Source organism: Oreochromis aureus, linkage group 3 (genome assembly GCF_013358895.1).
Source record: "Oreochromis aureus strain Israel breed Guangdong linkage group 3, ZZ_aureus, whole genome shotgun sequence".
Taxonomy (NCBI): Eukaryota; Metazoa; Chordata; class Actinopteri; order Cichliformes; family Cichlidae; genus Oreochromis; species Oreochromis aureus.
The window spans coordinates 118,386,446-118,408,877 of NC_052944.1; the positions used below are offsets into that span (position 1 = coordinate 118,386,446).

General features: G+C 45.0%; 1 protein-coding gene across 1 annotated transcript in view; it reads right to left on the reverse strand.

Moving 5' to 3' along the window:
- Nucleotides 1-248: 248 nt before the first annotated feature.
- LOC120435153 (NACHT, LRR and PYD domains-containing protein 3-like) overlaps nucleotides 249-22,432 on the reverse strand; it is a 36,024-nt gene continuing 13,840 nt past the window's right edge. The window contains exons 4-8 of the mRNA XM_039604167.1: nucleotides 19,537-21,334; nucleotides 15,928-16,101; nucleotides 15,515-15,688; nucleotides 929-975; nucleotides 249-772 (exon numbers count right to left, since the gene is read on the reverse strand). Of these exons, the coding sequence (XP_039460101.1) occupies nucleotides 249-772; nucleotides 929-975; nucleotides 15,515-15,688; nucleotides 15,928-16,101; nucleotides 19,537-21,334 (2,717 nt within the window). The remainder of the gene's footprint in view (nucleotides 773-928; nucleotides 976-15,514; nucleotides 15,689-15,927; nucleotides 16,102-19,536; nucleotides 21,335-22,432) is intronic.

A 22,432-nucleotide genomic window follows, 5' to 3' on the forward strand; every position in this document is an offset into this window, starting at 1 on the left:
AACAGCAACCAAGTGTAAATAAAAGGAAAATGTTACAGAATGCAGAATCGTGGTCGCATCATGCCTCATTTCTGCCTCAATCGTACCTTACATCTTTAAAAACGAATAATTTAGAACAATTTATAGCATCAACTGATTAAATCCATGAATCTGAAAGAGTTTCTGAGTGAAAGAGACAGACATGTACAGACTGAACTATCTCTTCAACAGAGCATTTCTCTAACAGGAGGACACTCTTTACATTCAACTCAGCACAGACACACAGAGGAACCAGGATAGAACCAAAACCCAGGATAAAGAGTCTCAGTGAATGTGGTGTTGAAGGTGTGGCGGTGGATCAGAGTGTCAGAGGAGACTCTGTAGAAGGACAGAGTGCCAGCAGGACAGTCCACATACACTGCTACTCTGTTAGAGACAGAGGACGAGGAGATGAACGTTACTCTGTTATTGTGCTGGACAGAATGAGGACCATCATCAGAGCAGTTCAAACTCCATGACTGATCATTCCTTCCAAACCTACAGTCATCACTGATTCCTTTCCTTCCAATTTTTCTGTAACTCACTGATATATCAATGTTTCCTCTCCACTCGACTTCCCAGTAACAGCGACCAGTCAGACCATTTCTACACAGCAACTGAAACCAACCATCAAATCTGTCTGGATGATCAGGATATGACTGAACCTCCCCCGCAAATGTCACCATCCTGTTGTTGTCAGACAGTTGGAGGTTTGTGTTCACTGTGTTTGTGTCGATTGTGAGTTGACAGGAATCTGAAGGAGAGAACAAACACAATCCAGCTGCAGTTATTGATCCATCATCTGTTCATTGATTGATGACTTTGATGATGACTCCTCACATCAGAGATGTGAATGAGTGATGTGACAGTTTGAAGTGGTTTTCATGAATCACATTAAAAACACACTTACACTTCCTTCGTCCTCCTCTTAACCATCGGACTCCAGCAGGCTTCATCCTGAAAGTGAGGAGGGGGATCAGACCATCATCATCATCCATCATATATAGCACTTTAAAAACACACCTGGTACACCAAAGTGTTAAACAATACAAATATAAATCAATTATTACAATAGCAAAAAAAAAACATAGCAATAAAATTAATAAAAATGTCATTTACCCACAGAGGTAAAAGCCTTTTTAATCTGGACGTAAAAACTGGTATTGATGTAGCTTGTCTAATATGGAGAGGAAGATTATTCCAAAGCACTGGAGCCACAACAGAGAACGCTCAGTCTCCTCTAAGTTTTAGCCGTGATTTAGGGGCTGAAAGGTACAGCTGCTCAGCTGACCGAAGCAAACGAATGGGGACATGGGGCTTCAACAAATCAGACAAATAAACAGGTGCCAGACCATTTAGAGATTTTAAAACCAATAAAAGAACTTTAAAATGGATCCTAAATTCAATAGAAAGCCAATGTAGAGATGCCAAAACTGAAGTGATGTGGTCGAATTTCCTTCTACCAGTTAAAATTCATGCTGCAGCATTTTTCGCTAGTTGTGCAAAGTGCCCTGCTCAACCCCTATTTACCCTTTAAGACCTACCATAAAACCAAGTCCGCCAGAGCTTATCTTTATACTTTTACATGCTGTAGTGCCATTTTTGGGAGCATTTCAAGTTGCTATACATCAATACAACCGTTATAGCCCAAATTCTAATAATATGTATGCATTAAGTTCATAGTAACTACATAAATTGCAAAAAAGTGCAATAAACTGAAAAAAAATGTAATATCATTTTTGCTTTTTTAGCAAGATCAACATCTGGAGCGTCAGAGAAATGATTTAAATAAGATCGCTTCTGTCTTATGATCATTAAAATTAAAAAAATAATTTTGCCCATCCAAGATTTCACATCACTAAGGCAGTCAAGCAGAGGTCGACTTGGGAGACTATCAGAATGACTAAAAGGTAAACAAAGCTGGCAGTCATCTGCATATAAATGGAATAGCACTTTATGTTTTCAAAATATCACACCAAGAGGCGGAAGATACAGCGTAAACAATAATGGCCCAAGAATAGATCCCTGTGGCACACCCCAAAGCAGGGGGCCACAGAGGATGAAGCCAACCCCAACATAACACAAAAAAGTCCTGTTTGACAGATAACCACAAAAGTGCTGAACCAGAAATTCCCACACAGTGCTTTAAGCGGGAGATCATCATGAGCCACTGTGTCGAATGCAGCGGTCATGTCCAACAGAACAAGCACTGCATTATTTATATTTCTGTCACTGGCAGAATGTCATTCATAACTTTTACGAAGGCTGTTTCTGTACTATAAAAAGGGCTTAAAGCCGGACTGAAAGATTTAAGACAATTGAGAGTCATTCAAATAGTCAATCAATGGAGTAAAAACAATCCTTTCCAGGATCTTACTCAGAAAGGGAAGATTAGAGATGGGTCTAAAATTTGACATGACTGAACTGTCTAAGCCTGGTTTCTTAACTAGAGGATGTATGACTACATGCTTAAACTCGTTAGGTACTTGAGCAGGCAAAAGACTAGTATTAATAATGTTCAAAATGTGAGGTCCGATGGTAGGAAATACCTTTTTGGGAAAGCGGGTTTAGCTTTCAACACAAGTTTCTCTAAATCATTTAGAACAGTTGGTAGAAATGCAGAAAATAAACTTGACCAAGAACCATGTCCGGGTTGGCAATGAATAGAGTAGGAGGTCTCAGGCTAGCAAAGTTGTCCACAAAAAATTAAGAAACTTATTGAACATAACATCAGAAGAGTGCAAAAGAACATAGCCTCAGTATTAGGCACAGAATTTATAGTGTTATACAAAACACGAGGGTTATGCAAGCTGACAGCAATAAGTTGAGAAAAATAGGAGTATTTGGCAGCCCTTACTGCTCTCTGATAGACTTTCCAGCTAGTTTTAAGAGCTTCCAGAGAGACATACAGCCTGTCCTTTTTCCACCGTCTTTCACATCTCCTACATTCTTTTCTAGCGGCTCTGGTAAAATCCTTGGGCTTGCACTGCCTGAATCTTAAAGGAGCAACAACATTGAGAACAGATTTACAAGCAGAATTCAAATAAGAAAATAATCCATCTAAGCTGGACAACTCAGGAGGATAAGACATATGTTGGTCAAACAATATGGAAAACCGCTCTGCAGTATCTGAGCCAAAAGCACGATAACAACGAACAGGTACAGCCTGTTTAACAACAAGATTAAAAAGAACAATGTCACATAAAATCGGCATATGGCCAGAGAACACCGCATCCTCGACTAGTACATTAAGGACAGAGTGTGTGACCATGTTCTTAAGTGGCACCTTTAACAGATTGAACAAAATCAAAAGAGTTCACCAAGTCCACAAAGTCCTTGGCCAGGGGCTTCTCCAGGCAGCAGATGTGTATATTAAAATAACCGAGCAGAAGGATCTGGTCATACCACGATGCACAGTCAGCAAGAAACTTTGCAAACTCAGATAAAAACTCCTTATTATATTTTGGGGGCTGATAAACAATCGCACACATGTTACGCCCCAGTCTAGGGGTACAGGAACGCAACATAAGTTTGAAAAGATGGCCCCGCCCTGGTCCCCAAAACCATACACAGAGAAAACCAATTTCTTAATGAATGGTGGTTTATTTTTGCTACACTGGAATAGAGAAGCTCAGGGGTGAACAAAGGCCAAAATAACAAACAAAACAAACTAAGTCAGGAGGAGGTGCTGTCTAAACCCTATGTGAAACCAAAAACCAAACAAAAGACAAGCGCTACACCTTACTCCCTAACCGTGATAAACAGGAGAAAACAGTGCAAGGAAAAACAATAGGCAGCTCACCCCTTCTGTTCCAGTGCTATTTACAAAGTGCTATTTACAATGAAAACTACTGTACACACTATATACAAAACTGAGAAAACCGCAAAAAGTCACAGGCACAAATGTCATGGGTTTTGGAGGCCAGGGTCAGGTCTGCTGCTGCTGTCAGTGGCTGCCCTGGGACAACTGCTGGTAATGGATTTTGAAAGCGGCCACATGATCCGCGGACCAATCAGGAGCCGTCAGCTCATCCAATCAGGGCCTGCAAAGATTTAAAGATACAGACAAAGAAAACACAGCCACCAAAACAGATTATGGCCAGGGCCATAACACCCCCCTTCCCAAGACCAAACGTCTCCCCTATAGATGTTTGGCACTTAGGAGTTCAGAAAACTACGCGACAGAGCATCTGCCATTACATTCTCGGTCCCTTTTTTGTGATGGATCTCCAGATTGAAATCCTGCACTAAGAGGGACCATCTCATGAGCCTCCGGTTAGAATTTTGCATCCTAGTCAAAAACACGAGGGGGTTGTGATTAGTGTAAACAATGACAGGTGATGAACTAGAGCCGACATAGACTTCGAAATGCTGTAGAGCAAGCAACAGAGAAAGAGCTTCTTTCTCGATAGTACTGTATTTTTGCTGGTGAACGTTGAACTTCTTCGAAAAATAACCAAGTGGGTGATCGACACCCTGCTTGTCCTCTTGCAACAACACCGCACCTGCACCGTTGGCGCTGGCATCCACCTCGAGTTTAAAAGGAAGTGTGAAATCAGGAGCAGCAAGTACCGGAGTGCTGCAGAGGAGAGTTTTGGCAGACTCAAAAGCATTCTGGCATGTGGGCGACCATACGAATGGTTTTGATACACTTGTGAGACTGGTGAGAGGCGCAACTACATCTGCAAAATTCCTACAGAAGCCACGATAATAGCCGGCCAGTCCAAGGAACCGGCGAAGTTCACGTCTAGTGCGAGGCACAGGGAAATCTAGGATAGCCTGGATTTTGGCCAGAAGGGGGCGCACCTGTCCCTGACCCACCTGCTTCCCTAGATAAGTCAGAGTGGCCTTAACAAAGTCACATTTGGCAAGATTTAGGGTAAGGGATGCCTCTTTTAATCTTTCAAAAATCTCAGTGAGTGTTCCAAGGTGTTCTGACCAAGTCTCTGAATAAGCTACAATGTCATCTAAGTACACTTCACAGTTTGTGACACCACCTAAGACAATGTGCATAAGGTGTTGGAATGTGGCAGGGGCATTTCGAAGGCCAAAAGGCATGACGGTGTACTGGAGGAAGTGATCAGGAGTGACAAAAGCGGAGATTTCAGATGCACGTGGAGTGAGGGGAACTTGCCAATAACCCTTTAATAGATCCAGCTTGGTGACAAACTTTGCGGAGCCAACCCTGTCAACACAATCTTCCATGCGGGGAAGAGGATAGGAGTCGGGTTTGGTCACACTGTTCACTTTTCGAAAATCAGTACAAAAACGTGGGGTTTTGTCTTCCTTCGGCACAAGAAGGCATGGGGAACTCCATGAACTAGAACTAGGGACAGCTAGACCATTTTCCAGCAAGTAGGAAACTTCTTGCTGAAAAAGTGCACGTTTGGTAGGGTTAACACGATAAGCGTGTTGTTTGATCGGAGGGTGGTCACCTACATCTATGTCATGTTCGAGGACAGTAGTGCGAGACGGAGTGTCAGCAAACAGGGATGGGTAAGTATTGATCAGAGAACACACATCGTTCTGGGCAGCCTCGTCTAAATGTTTTAGGTGGGATTTTAAATTATGCAATATTTCAGAGTTTCCGAGTCGGGAGCAACCCTCAGCACAAACGAAAACTAAACCATCACTTTCTGGGCTATACTGTGACGGAGATGCTGGCACAACTTCCGGCACGGTAGACGGCGCAGCGGGGGATGAAGAGGAGTTTACACCTGCATCACGAACAAAATAAGGCTTCATCAGATTAACATGACACACACGACGTTTTCTCCTACGGTCTGGGGTACCTATAACATAATCTGTGTCACTCAGTTTCTCTTGAACAGTATAGGGCCCACAGAACTTTGCCTGGAGAGAGGATCCAGGAACGGGTAGGAGAGTCAACACTTTGTCACCCACTTCAAATTTCCTCTGCACAGACTTTTTATCAAATTTCTTTTTCATTTTCTCCTGAGACGCGGAAAGAGCCTCGCGTGCAATTTCGCATGCTTTATGGAGACGCTCCCTAAAACAACTTATGTAATCTAATATGCTCTGCTCGGAGATAGCTGTGTCGGACAGATATTTTTCTTTAAGCAGGCGCAGGGGACCACGCACTGTGTGTCCAAACACCAGCTCTGCGGGACTGAAACCCGTAGACTCCTGCACACTCTCTCTCACCGCTAGAAGGAGAAGTGGCAGACCCTCGTCCCACTCTCTTCCTGACTCGAGGCAGAACTTCCTCATCATGGCTTTTAAAGTTTGGTGGAAACGCTCAAGCGCACCCTGTGATTTGGGATGATACGCACTGGATTTTTGATGCTTGATGGACAGCGATTTTAATACCTGAGCGAAAATCTTGGACATGAAGTTAGACCCTTGGTCCGTTTGAACTGATTTTGGCAAACCGAAAGTGGAGAAAAAGTGTACTAATGCTCTGACGATGGCTTTGACTTTGATAGTGCGTAACGGAATAGCCTCGGGGAAGCGTGTGGCGGCGCACATCAAAGTCAAGATGTACTGATGTCCTGACTTTGTTTTTGGAAGCGGACCTACACAATCAATGATTATTTGCTCAAATGGTTCTCCTAAAGCCGGGATTGGATGCAATGGAGCGGGAGGAATAACCTGGTTGGGTTTCCCACTGACCTGGCAAACATGGCAAGAACAGCAATACTTGGTCACATCAGACTTCAAACCTGGCCAGAAGAAGTGACGCAGAATACGATGGTAAGTTTTCCTAATTCCTAAATGTCCAGAGAAACTGTCATGTGCGAGGCTGAGTACCTGGGGACGGAATTTTTGCGGTACAACTACCTGTTGAAATACGTTCCAGCCTAGATCACTAGATGAGGGAGGATGCCATTTGCGCATTAACACGTCATTTTCAATGCTGTAGACACGGGGATTCTGATCGCTGGAATTTGCGGCGAGTAAACAATTGGCCAAAGTCGGGTCATTCTGTTGCGCATAAAATCTGTTTTGTTTACCTCAAGAGACAGGTCAGGTGCAGCAGGTAATATTTTCTCAGACACACATTTTTCAGCTTTTTCCACAGGCAGTTCAGCTTTCTCAGGAACAGCTTCAGAACATAGAAAAGAGTCAGACAAGTCAACATCACCGTATTTGCGCTTGTGGGCGCGCTTGACAACACAGGCAGGAAAAACAGAGGGCAGACTGTCAGCAGCAGGTTCAGAAACAAAAACAAAATCGTCGACGGGGTTTTCAATTACTTCAGGGATCGGGAAAACCTTACCGTTGGCTAGATCATTCCCCAGAATCATAGTAACCCCCTGCACGGGCAAGCGAGCGCGCACCCCAACTGTTACCGGGCCCGAAACGAGAGGTGACTGTAGGAAGACTCTGTGCAGCGGAGCTCGTAACACACTCATTTTCACTCCCCACACGAGAGCATCAGCACCACAAAACGAACTACTTGAAAAAGGCAATGCACTTTCCAAAATGAGAGACTGGGCAGCCCCAGTGTCACGCAGAATTACAATCGGCACGCGATCCTCCTCTTTCCCAGTCAGTGAGGTGAACCCTTGTGAAATGAAAGGTCGGTAACTGCTGTCAAGACTGTCATTTCCTGGTTCATCACTGACGGGGTTAGGAGTAGAAACTGACCGAACGAAACCAACACTTTTTGGCTTTTTCAATGTGTGAATTTGCTCTTTGCGACGAAGTGACGGGCAATTAGCAATGAGATGGCCAGTATCATGGCAATAACAGCATTCTCGGACAGTCATGGGAACCTGATCAGGGTGCGTTTGACGCTTAGGAGAAACCCTCAAACTCCTCGCAGGTTTAGACAATGGAGCACATTCACGGCGCACAGCCGAAAACGTAGCGCGATGGGTTAACACAAACTCATCTGCGAGAACAGCAGCTTTAGACAACGAATCCACCTTTTGCTCATTGAGATACACAACAACATTCTCTGGAAGACACGTTTTGAATTCTTCCAGCAGAACCAATTCTCTTAGCTGAGCAAAGTCCTTCACTTTACTTGCAGCTAACCTGTCCGAGGGACCGCTTCAGCATTCTGTTTCAGCTGGAGGGACCGAGGGGCCTGTCCAGCCTTCATTCGTCTCCGCTGGAGGGTCCGAGGGGCCTGTCCAGCCTTCATTCGTCTCCGCTGGAGGGTCCGAGGGGCCGCTTCAGCCATTCGTCTTCGCTGGAGGGTCCGAGGGACCGCTTCAGCCATTCGTCTTCATTGGAGGAGCCCGTCCAGCCATCAGCGTCGCCTGCAGAATGGCAACCAGTGCCTTGTGCGCTGGTCCTTATTCCTCCAGGACTACAACATTGACACCCGGTACAAAAAGGGCTTAGAAGACGTCATGGCTGATGTCCTCTCTAGGTCATGAATCAAACATTTCATTTGGGGTTAAATGTTTGATTTTTGGGTGGGGGGAAATGTTATGATTTAATGTTGTCAGTGTTTTGTTTTATGTCATGTTTAAGGATTTGTTCTCGGTTGTATCTCACGTTTAGTTTAGTTCAGGTTCCATGTGTCATTCTGTCTGTCTGTCTCTCAGTGTCAGGTCTGCGTTTTGGTGTAGTGTTCTCGTTTCCTGTTTTATTGTGAAGGTCTGCGTCTCATGTGAGTGTGTTCAGTTTTACCTCTGTCTCTCGTCTGGTTGATTATCCCCAGCTGTGTTCCCCCACCTGTGTGTAATCTCCTGTGTTTCTCTGTGTGTATTTAAGTTGCGTCTTCTGTCTTTGTGGTTGCTGGTCCGTCTGTGTATCCACCATGTTCCACTCGTGTGTCTGGTGTTAGAATCTTAAGTTGTAAATAGTGGTAAATAGTCTTGTCAAGTTGCACTCGTGTATTTTGTTCACCTTGTACATATTCTTCACTGCAGCAGCCTAGTAGGCGTGAGAAGCCATTTTTGTTGATTAAGTTTTCTCCTGTTTTTTACAGCGAAGACGAGTGGTCCAGTTTGCACAAACAGAGTTCAAAACTGGTGTGGCGTGTCGATGGGGATAGCTGCTTAAAGTCAAGATGTGCCTTAAAAACAACAGCTAGCCCTCCTCCGTGACCAGAAACTCTCGGAACACTAAAGAAGGCACAGCCAGCTGGCAGTAATTCAGAGAAGGCACTTAACTCACCGGGTGGAATCCAAGTTTCAATCAAGCAGAGAAAATCCAGCGCACGGGAAGAGAAAAATTCCTTCAAAATAAATGTCTCATTTGCCACTGATCTGGCGTTAATTAAACCGAACCTGAGAGGAATTGGCTCGGGAGCTTCCGAGGCGGTAACAACCAGATCCACAGGTCGGAGGTTTTTTCAGTCCACTCCATGCAAACGCAGATGTCGGAGAGGAGAGGGTTTTGCAGAACTATTCCCAAGAGATCCCACAACAGGAACCAAGCAGGAGTCCACCGGGTCCAAAGCACGCAACGGCACCAGGAGTCGCGGGCAGGATCGACAAATTGAGCGAAGCTCATGAGGAAAACAAGAAATCCTGAGTCTCAGTTTGACAAGGTGACCTCCACGGTTATCCCGTCTCCTGCGTCGCTTCCGCACATCCAGTGGCAAAGGTAAGGAACGCCAGTGAGGTGGTGTTACTTCCAAATCGGGAGGCAGAAAGCCTTGGTTGTCATTTCCAAATCGAGCTAAAGCTTGGGTAGATAAGCCTATTTCCAATAATTTCTGGCGATCATAAAACAATGTAGGGCTAACATGTTGCACAAAATTGACTAAAAACAATAAAATAAAACAAATAGAAGAGAGCGACAGACGGCATGCCAAACACACAGGCGCCATCTTTGAAACCAGCCCAGTCTCTTTCAGCATGGACACATTTCTCTCATACGCACATACTGTTAGACTCTGATAAAGGAGCAGTCCAACATTTTCACAAATACACTTCAATCCATACATGGATCAACCTGCTGATGATTTGGACTGATCTTGGATCTGTCAGTACACCATTGTATTGAATGAAATATGAATGATTCAAACTGTGACCTTCGTTATCTTTATATTCCTCGTGTGTTTAGTTGGAAAGGACACCTCCCTGCCTTTGCTGCTAGCTGTTGTTCTCCTTTTGGTGTCAGCGTGGTTACTGTACATGACCTCTGTCCTGTGAGTGAGTGCAGCTTTGTTTTCATGTGTTTTAATGCCATCTTAAACCTGTCCATGTTCTAATTTAACAGCAGATTTATCCACAGGCACACAGAAAAATTACCGCCTCTGCAATCAGCGCTGTGCTGCCCCAGATGCAACGGGGCGTGGAACCTGTGTAGGCATAGCGCAGTTGTAAGCTATCAAAGACTGAAGAAAAATAACTGCACTACATGATGCCCCCAAGCAAAATTGGTATGGCCCGCATCTGGCCCAAATAGTGTGTTTACACATGGCCAACATGCCACAAAGAATGACGTCCCTTTGGTAGCCCACCCATGGGCCACCACAAGGCCCCTTACAGACACACTGGTGGTCCTGTGCTGGCCCAGAAAACTTTCAGCTCTGACCCCAGATGTCAGCCTAATGTGTACCTTAAAAAAAGCCATGTAATAACAACATGTACCGAAACATAATAGTGCAAAAGTAACATGATGAAACGCTTTTCTACTTTCTCAGTGATCTATACAACATGCCACATTCGCCCAATCCCAGACTTTATCTAAACTGAGTGCTTCCTAACTACATTCAGACAAAATTCACAGTCTTTACATGCAGACTAGACTAAGGAGCTTGGAAAGGAAAGCGTCTGGATGTCTTTAAGTTGCTTGAAGATGTTTCACCTCTCATCCAAGAAGCTTCTTCAGTTCTAGGGTCAAATGGTGGAAAGTCCCAGATTTAAACCACGTGGGAGTATCCTCCCCAAAGAGGGACAACAGGACCCTCTGATGATCCTCTAATCACATGAGCCAAGGTGTAAAAGCGGGTGTGGGTCACAATCAGCCAGGGTTTCAGGTGAGCTCATTGTGAAACCTAGGCCCACCCTATCATGTGATTTCCTGAGGTCAGATAGCCCAGGATGTGCGTGGGCGTTGAGGCGTCTTCTCCAACTCCAACCCCCGACGCATGTGGCAAGGACTCCAGACCATCACAGACTACAGGACCACCAAACCCTCCCCCGCATCCTCTGATGCCTCCTTCCTCAACGAGCTCAACAACTTTTATGCTCGTTTTGAGCAAGGGAACCTCACAACCACAACCAAAGCAGATGTGACGCCAGACCACCAACCTCTGACTCTCTCCCCCACCGATGTAGGAGCGGTGCTGAGCAGGATCAGTGTCCACAAGGCTGCAGGTCCTGATGGTATCCCCGGTCGTGTTCTCAGAGCGTGTTCTGGGGAGCTTGCAGGAGTGCTGACAGACATATTCAACCTGTCCTTGGCCCACGCTGTGGTACCGGCCTGCTTCAAATCCACCTCCATCGTCCCGATACCCAAAAACTCCAACCCATCTTGCCTCAATGACTACCGCCCAGTAGCACTCACCCCATCATCACTAAGTGCTTAGAGCAGCTGGTCCTAGCACACTTCAAATCCTGTCTCCCCCACCCTGGACCCCCACCACCAAGATACCGCCAGAACAGGAGCACAGAGGATGCAGTCTCCATCGCACTGCACTCTGTCCTCTCACACCTGGACAACAACAACACCTACGCCAGAATGCTGTTTATAGACTTCAGTTCAGCGTTCAATACAATCCACCCTCACAACTCATCAGGAAACTGACAGACCTGGGCATCAGTTCCCTCATCTGCAAATGGTTACTGGACTTCCTGACCAACCGCCCCAGCATGTCCGGCTGGATAACCACTGCTCATCTACCATCACAATGAACACCGTGTACCACAAGGCTGTGTGATGAGCCCTTTCCTCTACTCCTCTTCACCCATGACTGCAGACCTGCTGATGGTTCCAACACCATCATTAAGTTTGCAGATGACACCACGGTGATTGGCCTCATCAGTGACAACGATGAGGCCGCCTACAGGAGGAGGTGGATCGTCTGGCTGAGTGGTGCGACACAAACAACCTGCTGCTTAACACCGAGAAGACCAAGGAGCTCATCGTGGACTACAGGAGGAATGCTGACCCACATCCACCCATCCACATTAAGGGGATGGCTGTGGAGCGTGTGAGCAGCTTCAAGTTCCTGGGAGTCCACATCTCTGAGGATCTCACCTGGACGACCAACTGCTCCAAGCTGGTCAAGAAGGCTCACCAGCGCCTCTTCTTCTTGAGGACTCTGAGGAAGAACCACCTGTCCTCAGACATCCTGGTGAACTTCTATCGTTGCATCATCGAGCATCCTGACCAACTGTATAACAGTCTGGTACGGGAACTGCTCTGCCTCGGACCGGAAGGCGTTGCAGAGGGTCGTGAAAACTGCCCAGCGCATCGCCGCCGGAGCACCACTTCCTGCCATAAAAGACATCTACAGGAAGCGGTGTCTGAAAAGGGCTGGGAAAATCATCAGAGACCCCAGTCACCCATCACATGGACTCTTCACCCTCCTGCCCTCTGGGAGGCGCTACAGGAGCCTCCGGACTAAGACCACCAGGTACCGGAACAGCTTCTTCCTACAGCTGTCAGACTCCTGAACTTTGCCTCCTGACATCTGACCCACGTTAACACATGGACTGAACATACACACACCCACAATGGACAACCGTACCCTCAAACACACAATAATAACATGGACTGAACCACCACTCACAACCACTAGCACTTTATATAGCCTCTGTAGAAATTATCCACACCCTCACTTATCTTAACTGCACTACTGTATAGCTCTGTGTAAATAATCATTCTGTACATACAATAATTTTTAATCCTACAACTGTTTACAACTTGCATAGTTCCCATTTCTGTATAACTGTATAACTCAGATTTCTGTAAAGTTATTTATTTCATATTCTGTATAGTTTTTATTTCATATTCTGTATAGTTTCTCATATTTATATCCTGTTCATAGCCTGTACATAGCTTGTACTCACTACAGCCTGTACATACCTATAGTTATAGAATATTCACAACATACTTCATACCGTGTACATTATAACATACCATAATAGACCCATTTCTGTAATATACTTACATATCTATATTATTGCTAATATATATTGTAATATATCTATATCACTAAAGCACTTCTGGATGGATGCAAACTGTATTTCGTTGCCCTGTACCTGTGCATGTGCAATGACAATAAAGTTGAATTCTATTCTATTCTATTCTATTTTAAGGGAACTAAAAATTGGATTATAGATGGCAGACAGTTGGTGTCGTAAGCCACCACTTCTGTTCAAAGATGGCCGCTCACAGTGGACACAAATGGCCGCTTTTACTCCTCTTTCAAACCATCTGTCATCTCTGTCCAAAATGTGAACATTGGCGTCCTTGAAAGGGTGACCTTTTTTCTTTAAATCCAGATGGACAGCCGAGTCTTGTCCCATGGAGGTGGCTCTTCTATGTTGCGCCATGTGTTTGTGGAGTGGCTGTTTGGTCTCTCCAATGTAGAGGTCTTGGCATTCCTCGATAAACTGTACAGCATACACCACATTGTTACAAGAAGACAGCTCTTTGGAAGATAGAACCAACTTCACCCCTGATCAGATTTGCACACTGTTAGACCCCTGCCTTACTACAACATATTTCAAATACAACAAAGGTTTCTACAGGCAAAAACATGGCTGTGCCATGGGCTCCCTGGTGTCACCTATTGTAGCCAACCTTTACATGGAGGAAGTGGAAAGAAAGGCTCTTGGCTCTTTTAAAGGGAGAGTACTTAGCCACTGGTACAGATATGTAGACGACACCTGGGTCAAAATCAAAACTCAAGAAGTGGAATCCTTCACTGCGCACATTAACACTGTGGATAAAAACATCAAGTTCACCAGGGAAGACACAAAGGATAACTGTTTGCCTTTCCTGTACTGCGCTGTGCACATTGAAGAGAATGGCAACCTCAACATCGAAGTTTACCGGAAGCCCCCACACACGGACCAGTACCTCCTCTTTGACTCCCACCACCCTCTGGATCACAGACTTTGAGTAATCAGGACTCTACATCTCTGGGCAGAGAGTGTTCCCTCTACGCCTGAAGGGAAAAAGGAGGAAAACACACATGTAAAAGAAGCGCTTAAAACATGCGGTCATCCTAATTGGGCCTTCATCAAGGCAGCAAAAATGCACAGAAAAGAAGACCAGAGACCAACTAGGGAGGATAAGAAAGACAGACGCAACAACATTGTCATCATGTAGCCGGTGTATCAGAGAAACTCAGGAGGGTCTTCTCCAAGCATGACATCCCAGTTTACCTCAGACTCAGCAACACACTCAGACAGAAACTGGTTCATTCCAAAGACAAAACTCCTAAACACAAACTTAACAATGTGGAGTATGCTGTACAGTGTAGGGAGGAATGCCCAGCCCTCTACATTGAAGAGACCAAACAGCCACTTCACAAACGTATGACACAACATAGAAGAGCCACCTCCACAGGACAAGACTCGGCTGTCCAGCTGCATCTAAAGGAAAAAGGTCACTCTTTCGAGGACGCCAATGTTCACATTTTGGACAGAGAGGACAGATGGTTTGAAAGAGGAGTGAAAGAAGCCATTTATGTCCACTGTGAGCGACCATCGGACAGAGAGGACAGATGGTTTGAAAGAGGACTAAAAGAAGCCATTTATGTCCACTGTGAGCAACCATCTTTAAACAGAGGCTGTGGTTTAGAAGACCAACTGTCTGCCATCTATAATCCAGTTTTGAGATCCCTTCCCAGACGCCTCAACGCCCACTCACATCTTGGGCCATCTGACCTCAGGAAATCACATGATAGGGTGGGGCCAGGTTTCACAATGAGCTCACCCAAAACCCTGGCTGATTGTGACCTACACCCATTTTCACACATTGGCTCATGTGATTAGTTAGAGGATCATTGGGGGGGTCCATTGTCCCTCTCAGTGGGTTACTCCCACAGAGCTAAAATCTGGGACTCTCCACCATTCGACGCTAGAACTGAAGAAGCTTCTCGGATGAGAGGTGAAATGTCTTCAAGCAACTCAAAGAAGTCCAGACGCTTTTCTTTCCAAGCTCCTTAGACTATGAACTCAATTGTATTCATGATCTGCATGCCATTATTTGTTGATTTTTTTTATTGTTAATGTCACACTACATGAATGTTTCCAGTTCTGTCTCCTCTTTCAGAAATTTGATCCATACCTGAGAGTGTCCAGTCTCCAGTGTGGATCATTCAGTCCAGCATAAAGCAGATTCATTCCTGACTCTCCTGGATGATTGTAGCTCAGGTCCAGGTCTCTCAGATGGGAGGGGTTAGACCTGAGAACGGAGGCCAGAGAAGTACAGCCTTCCTCTGTGATCAGACAGCGTGACAGACTGCAGACACACAAACCAACAACCCATACACGAACAATGGTTTTCTCAGAAGACTACTGAAAGTTTCTTTGTTAAAAAATAAATAAAAAAAAAACAACTAATACACATTATAAATAATACTAAGTAGTGAAGACAGATTCCTGACCTGAGACTTTCAAGTTTACAATATGAACTTTTCAGACCAGCAGACAGAAGCTTTACTCCAGAATCCTCCAGGTTGTTATCACTGAGGTCCAGCTTTGTCAGACTAGAGGTCTGGGAGCTGAGAACTGAGGACAGAAGTTCACAACTTCTCTCTGAGAGGTTACAGATGCTCAGCCTAGGGAAAGAAAAATCAGTTAAATATATGTACACAGTGATATTTAAAGTATACTCAGGGTATAGCGAAGAGTTTCTAGATAAGCCAGCATGTTCTTTCAGGCATGGCTAGAATTGCTATTGCTTTGTGGCAGTTTAATGTGAATTAGAAATGATGAAAAATGCCACAGTTCTTGAGAAATGGCTTTTATTATCAACAATTACCAATTGGTTATGTCATAAAAAAAATATAAGTCTTACCTCAGATTTTCCAGTGTGCAATGTGGACTTTGCAGTGCAGCACACAGAAGCTTCAAACCTGAATCTGGTAGGCTGTTGTTACTCAGATCAAGTTCTCTCAGATTTGAGGACTGGGAGCTAAGAACTGAGGACAGGGCATCATAGCTTTTCTCTGAGAGAAAACAGCCACTTAGTCTGAAAGAAACAATTTGTGTTGAAACGAAATTACTTCTAATGTTCAACCTAAATGAGAAAGTGAAGAGGAAGTGCTGGTATATATAGTCATAATTAAATACACACACACACACACACACACACACACACACACACACACACACACACACACAAAACAACCTACTATCAGTACCTGGTGACACATTCTATACATTTCATTTCAATTCAGTTTTGTTTACAGCATGAAATTACAACAAGAGTCAACTAAAGGCATTTCACATTGAGAGGTAAAGACCTTGCAATAATTCTATACCTATATTAATAGTACTGGGTGTCACTTCCCTAATTCTAGTGTCCGTGATTATTGTTTCTAGATACAATTCATGATAATCTATATTTATTAGATAATGCACCCAGTACCTCAGTCTATCCTTTAACTGATGCTATTTATATCTTTGCTGTCTCTTGTCCAGTTAGAGGAATTAAGCAAGGGGTAGGCAACTCCAGGCCTCAAGTGCCGGTGTTCTGCAGGTTTTAGATCTTACCCTGGGTCAACACACCTGAATCAAATGATTAGCTAAATTACCTCCTCAACATGTCTTGTAGTTCTCCAGAGGCCTGGTAATAAACAATCAGCTGTGTTGGGTCAAGTACACATATAAAACCTGGCACTCGAGGGCTGGAGTTGCCTACCCCTGAACAAAGTTGAAGGGCAGCACACAGCCCTTGGGGGCCCCACCTCCTCCAACTTCTGGTTTACTAGATATAAAAAGGAAACTGTAAACCTATGAAAATGTAAATCATGAATCCTGATTGAAAATTAAATTTTCTGAGATCCATTTCTACATTTTAGAGCCTGATTTCTGATATTAGATTTGACAGCAGGAAGAAAGAAATAAAGATTAGAGTAAAATGTCTCTGATAGTTTCATTGCATTCAACAGTAAACATTTTTTAAAGGTGCCAGACTGCAGTGCGCTGTTTTGGGTTTAAAAAAATCACCCTATTACACATCCTAAATTATACTAAAGAATCCATCCAGCCATCTTCTCCTGCTTATCTGAGGCCGGGTTGTGAGGACAGCACACTAAAGAGAGAAGCCCAGACTTTCTTCTCCCCAGCCACCTCCTCCAACTTATCAGCTGAGAGATAAAATCTCTCCAGCGTGTCCTGGGTCTGCCCCGGGGCCTCCTCCCAGTGGGACACGCCCGGAACACCTAGCCCAGAAGGCATCCTTATCAGTTGCCCGAAACCACCTCAACTGGCTACTTTCAATGTGGAGGAGCAGTTCTACCCTGAGCCCCTCTCAGATGGCTGAACTTCTTATCCTATTTCTAAGGGAGAGGCCAGTCACCCTTTGGAGAAAGCCAATTTCCACTGCTTGTCACGGCGATCTTGTTCTTTCGGTCACTAAACACAGCTCGTATTATTGGATCATTATATTGTTTTTCAATATATCAGAATCATCATATTGAGAAACTATTATACTGATTTGTATTATATTATACTGTTGACTTATAAAGAAAATACTGGTTGCATAGAATCATGGTAAATGACCGGTATTTGTATAGCGCTTTACTTAGTCCTTAAGGACCCCAAAGCGCTTTACACTACATCCAGTCATCCACCCGTTCACACACTGGTGATGGCAAGCTACATTGTAGCCACAGCTGCCCTGGGGCGCACTGACAGAGGTGAGGCTGCCAGACACTGGCGCCACTGGGCCCTCTGACCACCACCAGTAGGCAACAGGTGAAGTGTCTTGCCCAAGGACACAACAACTGAGACTGTCGGAGCTGGGGATCGAACCGGCAACCTTCCGATTACAAGATGAACTGCCAACTCTTGAGCCACGATCGCCCGATTGCCTTCCTTTTCTGATTACAAAAGAACAGAACATACAGTGGAGTTTTTCTGCCCCACCTCACTCACAGAAGGAGAAAAACGAGCCAAGGTCGTAACTTAGGCGCCATAAGATAGAAAGAATGTGAGGGTTTAGACTTCATGGCCCTGGGGAGGGAGGAAAGAAGCTATAAGAGTAGGGGGAAAAGTCAGACACTTCAAGATCTGCTGGAGACCTTCTCTGGGCGGAGCTCCTGTTTGAACGAAATTATGATCAAAGTTTTATATGGAATGAAATGAATTGTATGGAATAAAGTGATTGTTGATTGAGTGTTGTACACCGAGTGTGTTTCTTCCTCCAGCCTGAAGAAAAAAGAATTGGGTGATTCTCAACAGTATCCATTGGTGAGGGTAGGGACATAGATCAACTGGTAAATTTAGAGTTTTGCTTTTACACTCAGCTCCCTCTTCACCACGACAGATCAGTACAGCATTCGCATCAATGCGGTCGCAGCACCAATCCGCCAATTAATCTCTGGCTCCATTCTGCCTGTCACCTTTGAACAAGACCCTGAATTACTTTAATTCCTCCACTTAGGCCAGGAACTCGTCCCTGACCCGGAGTGGGCACTCTACCCTTGTCCAGCTGAGGACCATGGCCTCAGATTGGGACGCTGCGACCCATTCGAGTGCAAGCTGGAGGCCATCATCTAATGCAGCCAGCAAAACCACATCATCCGCGAAAAGCCGGGATGAGATCCTGAGACCACCCCAGTGAAAGCCTTCCGCCACTTGGCTATGCCTAGAAATTCTGTCCATAAAGATTATGAACCGAATTGGTGACAAAGGGCAGCCCTGGTGGAGTCCCAACCTGTCATGTATTTTGTGGACTTGGAGAAGGCATTCAACTGTGTCCCTCGTAGTGTCCTGTGGGAGGTGCTCCAGGAATATGGGTGTCTGGCCCATTTCTACGGCCTTTCAATTGTTATAAAACCGTTGCAAGAGCTTCTTCCGCATTCCTGGCAATAAGTCGGACTTGTTTCCGGTGGGTAATGGCAAACTCCCATGCACCCTCAAGTATCCTTGAGAGGATAAAGAGCTGGTCTAGTGTTCCACGAACAGCACGAAAATGGCATTGTTCCTCCTGTATCCAAGTTTTGACAAACGGATGGACTCTCCTTTCCAGCACCATGGCATAGACCTTCCCAGGGAGACTGAGGAGTGTGATCCCCCTATAGTTGGAACAAACCCTCCGCCCCCCCTTTTTGAAGATGGGAACCACCACCCTGGTCTGCCAATCCATGGGTACTGGCTCTGAACTCCATGAAACATTGGTTCGTTCCCAGCCACCAGGTGCTCAGCGTTGGGCACCCTTCCCGGACTTGGATGTATTGATGTTCCCTTGATGTTCTTCTCATAGGGGTTGTCTGAATTGCTCTTTGTATGGTCCCTCACCCAGGAACTATTTACCATGGTAGACCCTACCAGGGGCAGATGCACCTGTACAACATAGCCCCCGGAATCCCTAGGACATACATGACAAAGTAGCGATTTGTGGAAGGACTAAGTAGAATGAACATCTTAAAAACACATGTATGAGAAAATGTTTACTTACACAGCTTTGCTGGAGGCTTTGACCACTGGCAGCAGCCTCAGAAGAGCCTCCTCTGAAGCAGAGTATTTCTGCAGGTCAAACACATCCAGATCTTTTTCTGATGACAGTAAAATGAAGACCAGAGCTGACCACTGGGAAGGAGACAGTTTATCTGTGGAGAGACGTCCTGATCTCAGGGACTGTTGTATCTCCTCCACTAGAGAACGATCATTCAGTTCATTCAGACAGTGGAACAGATTGATGCTTCTCTCTACAGACAGACTCTCACTGAGTTTCTCCTTCACATACTGGACAGTCTCCTGATTGGTCTGTGAGCTACTTCCTGTCTGTGTCAGCAGACCTCGTAGCAGAGTCTGATTGGTGTGCAGTGAAAGACCCAGGAGGAAGCGGAGGAACAAGTCCAGGTGTCCATTTTTACTTTGTAAGGTCTTGTCCACAACACTCTGGTAGAATTGTCTCTCTGAATATTCTCTTATTTCAGACTTCTGTGAGTTTGTTTGTTGTTGCTCGAGCAGATTGACTCCAGAGTGGATGAACGCCATATGAACATGAAGAGCAGCCAGAAACTCCTGAACACTCAGATGGATGAAGCAGAACACCTTGTCCTGGTACAGTCCTCTCTCCTCTTTAAAGATCTGTGTGAACACTCCTGAGTACACTGAGGCTGCTCTGATATCAATGCCACACTCTGTCAGGTCTGATTCATAGAAGATCAGGTTTCCTTTCTGCAGCTGATCAAAAGCCAGTTTTCCCAGAGACTCCATCATCTTCCTGCTCTCTGGACTCCAGTGTGGATCTGTCTCAGCTCCTCCATCATACTTGACCTTCTTCACTTTGGCCTGAACCACCAGGAAGTGGATGTACATCTCAGTCAGGGTCTTGGGCAGCTGTCCTCCCTCTCTGGTTTCCAGCACATCCTCCAGAACTGTAGCAGTGATCCAGCAGAAGACTGGGATGTGGCACATGATGTGGAGGCTTCGTGATGTCTTGATGTGGGAGATGATCCTGCTGGCCTGCTCCTTATCTCTGAATCTCTTTCTGAAGTACTCCTTCTTCTGTGGGTCAGTGAACCCTCTGACTTCTGTCACCATGCCGACACACTGAGGAGGGATCTGATTGGCTGCTGCAGGTCGTGTGGTTATCCAGAGGCGAGCAGAGGGAAGCAGTTTCCCTCTGATGAGGTTTATCAGCAGCACATCCACTGAGGTGGACTTTCTAGGGTCAGTTAGGATTGTAGTTTTGTGGAAGTCCAGAGGAAGTCGACACTCATCCAGACCATCAAAGATGAACACAACCTGGAAGTCTTCAAAGCTGCAGATTCCTGCTTCTTTGGTTTCAGTAAAGAAGTGATGAACAAGTTCCACCAAGCTGAACTTTTCCTCTTTCAGCACATTCAGCTCTCTAAAAGTGAATGGAAATATGAACTGGATGTCCTGGTTGGCTTTGTCTTCAGCCCAGTCCAGGGTGTATTTTTGTGTTAAGACTGTTTTCCCAATGCCAGCCACTCCCTTTGTCAGCACTGTTCTGATTGGTTCATCTCTTCCAGGTGAGGCTTTAAAGATGTCTTCTTGTCTGATTGTTGTTTCTGGTCTGTCTGGTTTCCTGGATGCTGTTTCAATCTGTCTGACCTCATGTTCATCATTGACCTCTGCAGTCCCTCCCTCTGTGATGTAGAGCTCTGTGTAGATCTGGTTCAGAAGGGTTGGGTTTCCTGCTTTAGCGATCCCCTCAAACACACACTGGAACTTCTTCTTCAAGACAGACTTGAGATGAAGTTGAAAAAGTCCAATAAGAGTTCCTAAAAGAGCATAGAAGCAAATACCGCAAAGAATTCATGAAAAGCAATATCGGGTTAAAATGATGCCAGCTTGAAATGACACTGAAAAAAATATTGACATTGAAACTGAAATAAAAGTTCTGAAAAAGTTTGTATTAAAAGTGAAAAAATCAATATTAAATATTAACATTAACACCAATAACTACTTACAACCAAGTTTTCACAGTCATTTATGTTCTAGAATCGATTCACATATTAAAATATCGATATTTTAGTAATTTAGGGTAAATTTGTCTACATTGGAAGGAATTACTTCCTCTTCCCCCTTTCATAGTCATGTGCGAAATACGCCTGCATAAATGTGTCACAGGCCCTTGGCGTGCGCACTCACAACAATGGCTGGGCATAAATGGAGTCATGTGCAGACGTATTTTACCTCCACAAACAGCCAAGACACCTTTTGCGATACATGTGGCAAGACAGTGAGGTGTTGTGGCAACACCACTAACCTCGTCAAACACCTCAGAGTAAATCATATCACAGAATATGACGAGCGTATGTTCAGGCGAATTGAAGAGGAGAGGGGTAATAATAATAATAATAATGATAATGATAATAATAATAATGGACTGCATTTATATAGCGCTTTACTGGGCACCCAAAGCGCTTTACAATTCCACTATTCATTCACTCTCACATTCATACACTGGTGGAGGCAAGCTACAGTTGTAGCCACAGCTGCCCTGGGGCAGACTGACAGAAGGCTGCCATACCGCGCCATCGGCCCCTTTGGCCATCACCAGTAGGCGGTAGGTGAAGTGTCTTGCCCAAGGACACAATGACCGAGACTGTCCGAGGTGGGGCTCGAACCGGCAACCTTCTGATTACAAGACGAACTCCCAACTCTTGAGCCTTGATTTACCCCAGTAGGTGCTGCCAGGGTGAGACAGACGTCTCTCGCGGAGTCCTTTAGTGCTGCAGCCAGGCAACATGCTCAAATGGCACACAACTGCAGTGTTTTTTTATTTCTGTATGATAATTCTGTATATTTAACCCTTTAAGACCTACCATCCAACCAAGTCCGCCAGAGCTTATATTATATTTTTACATGTTGTAGTG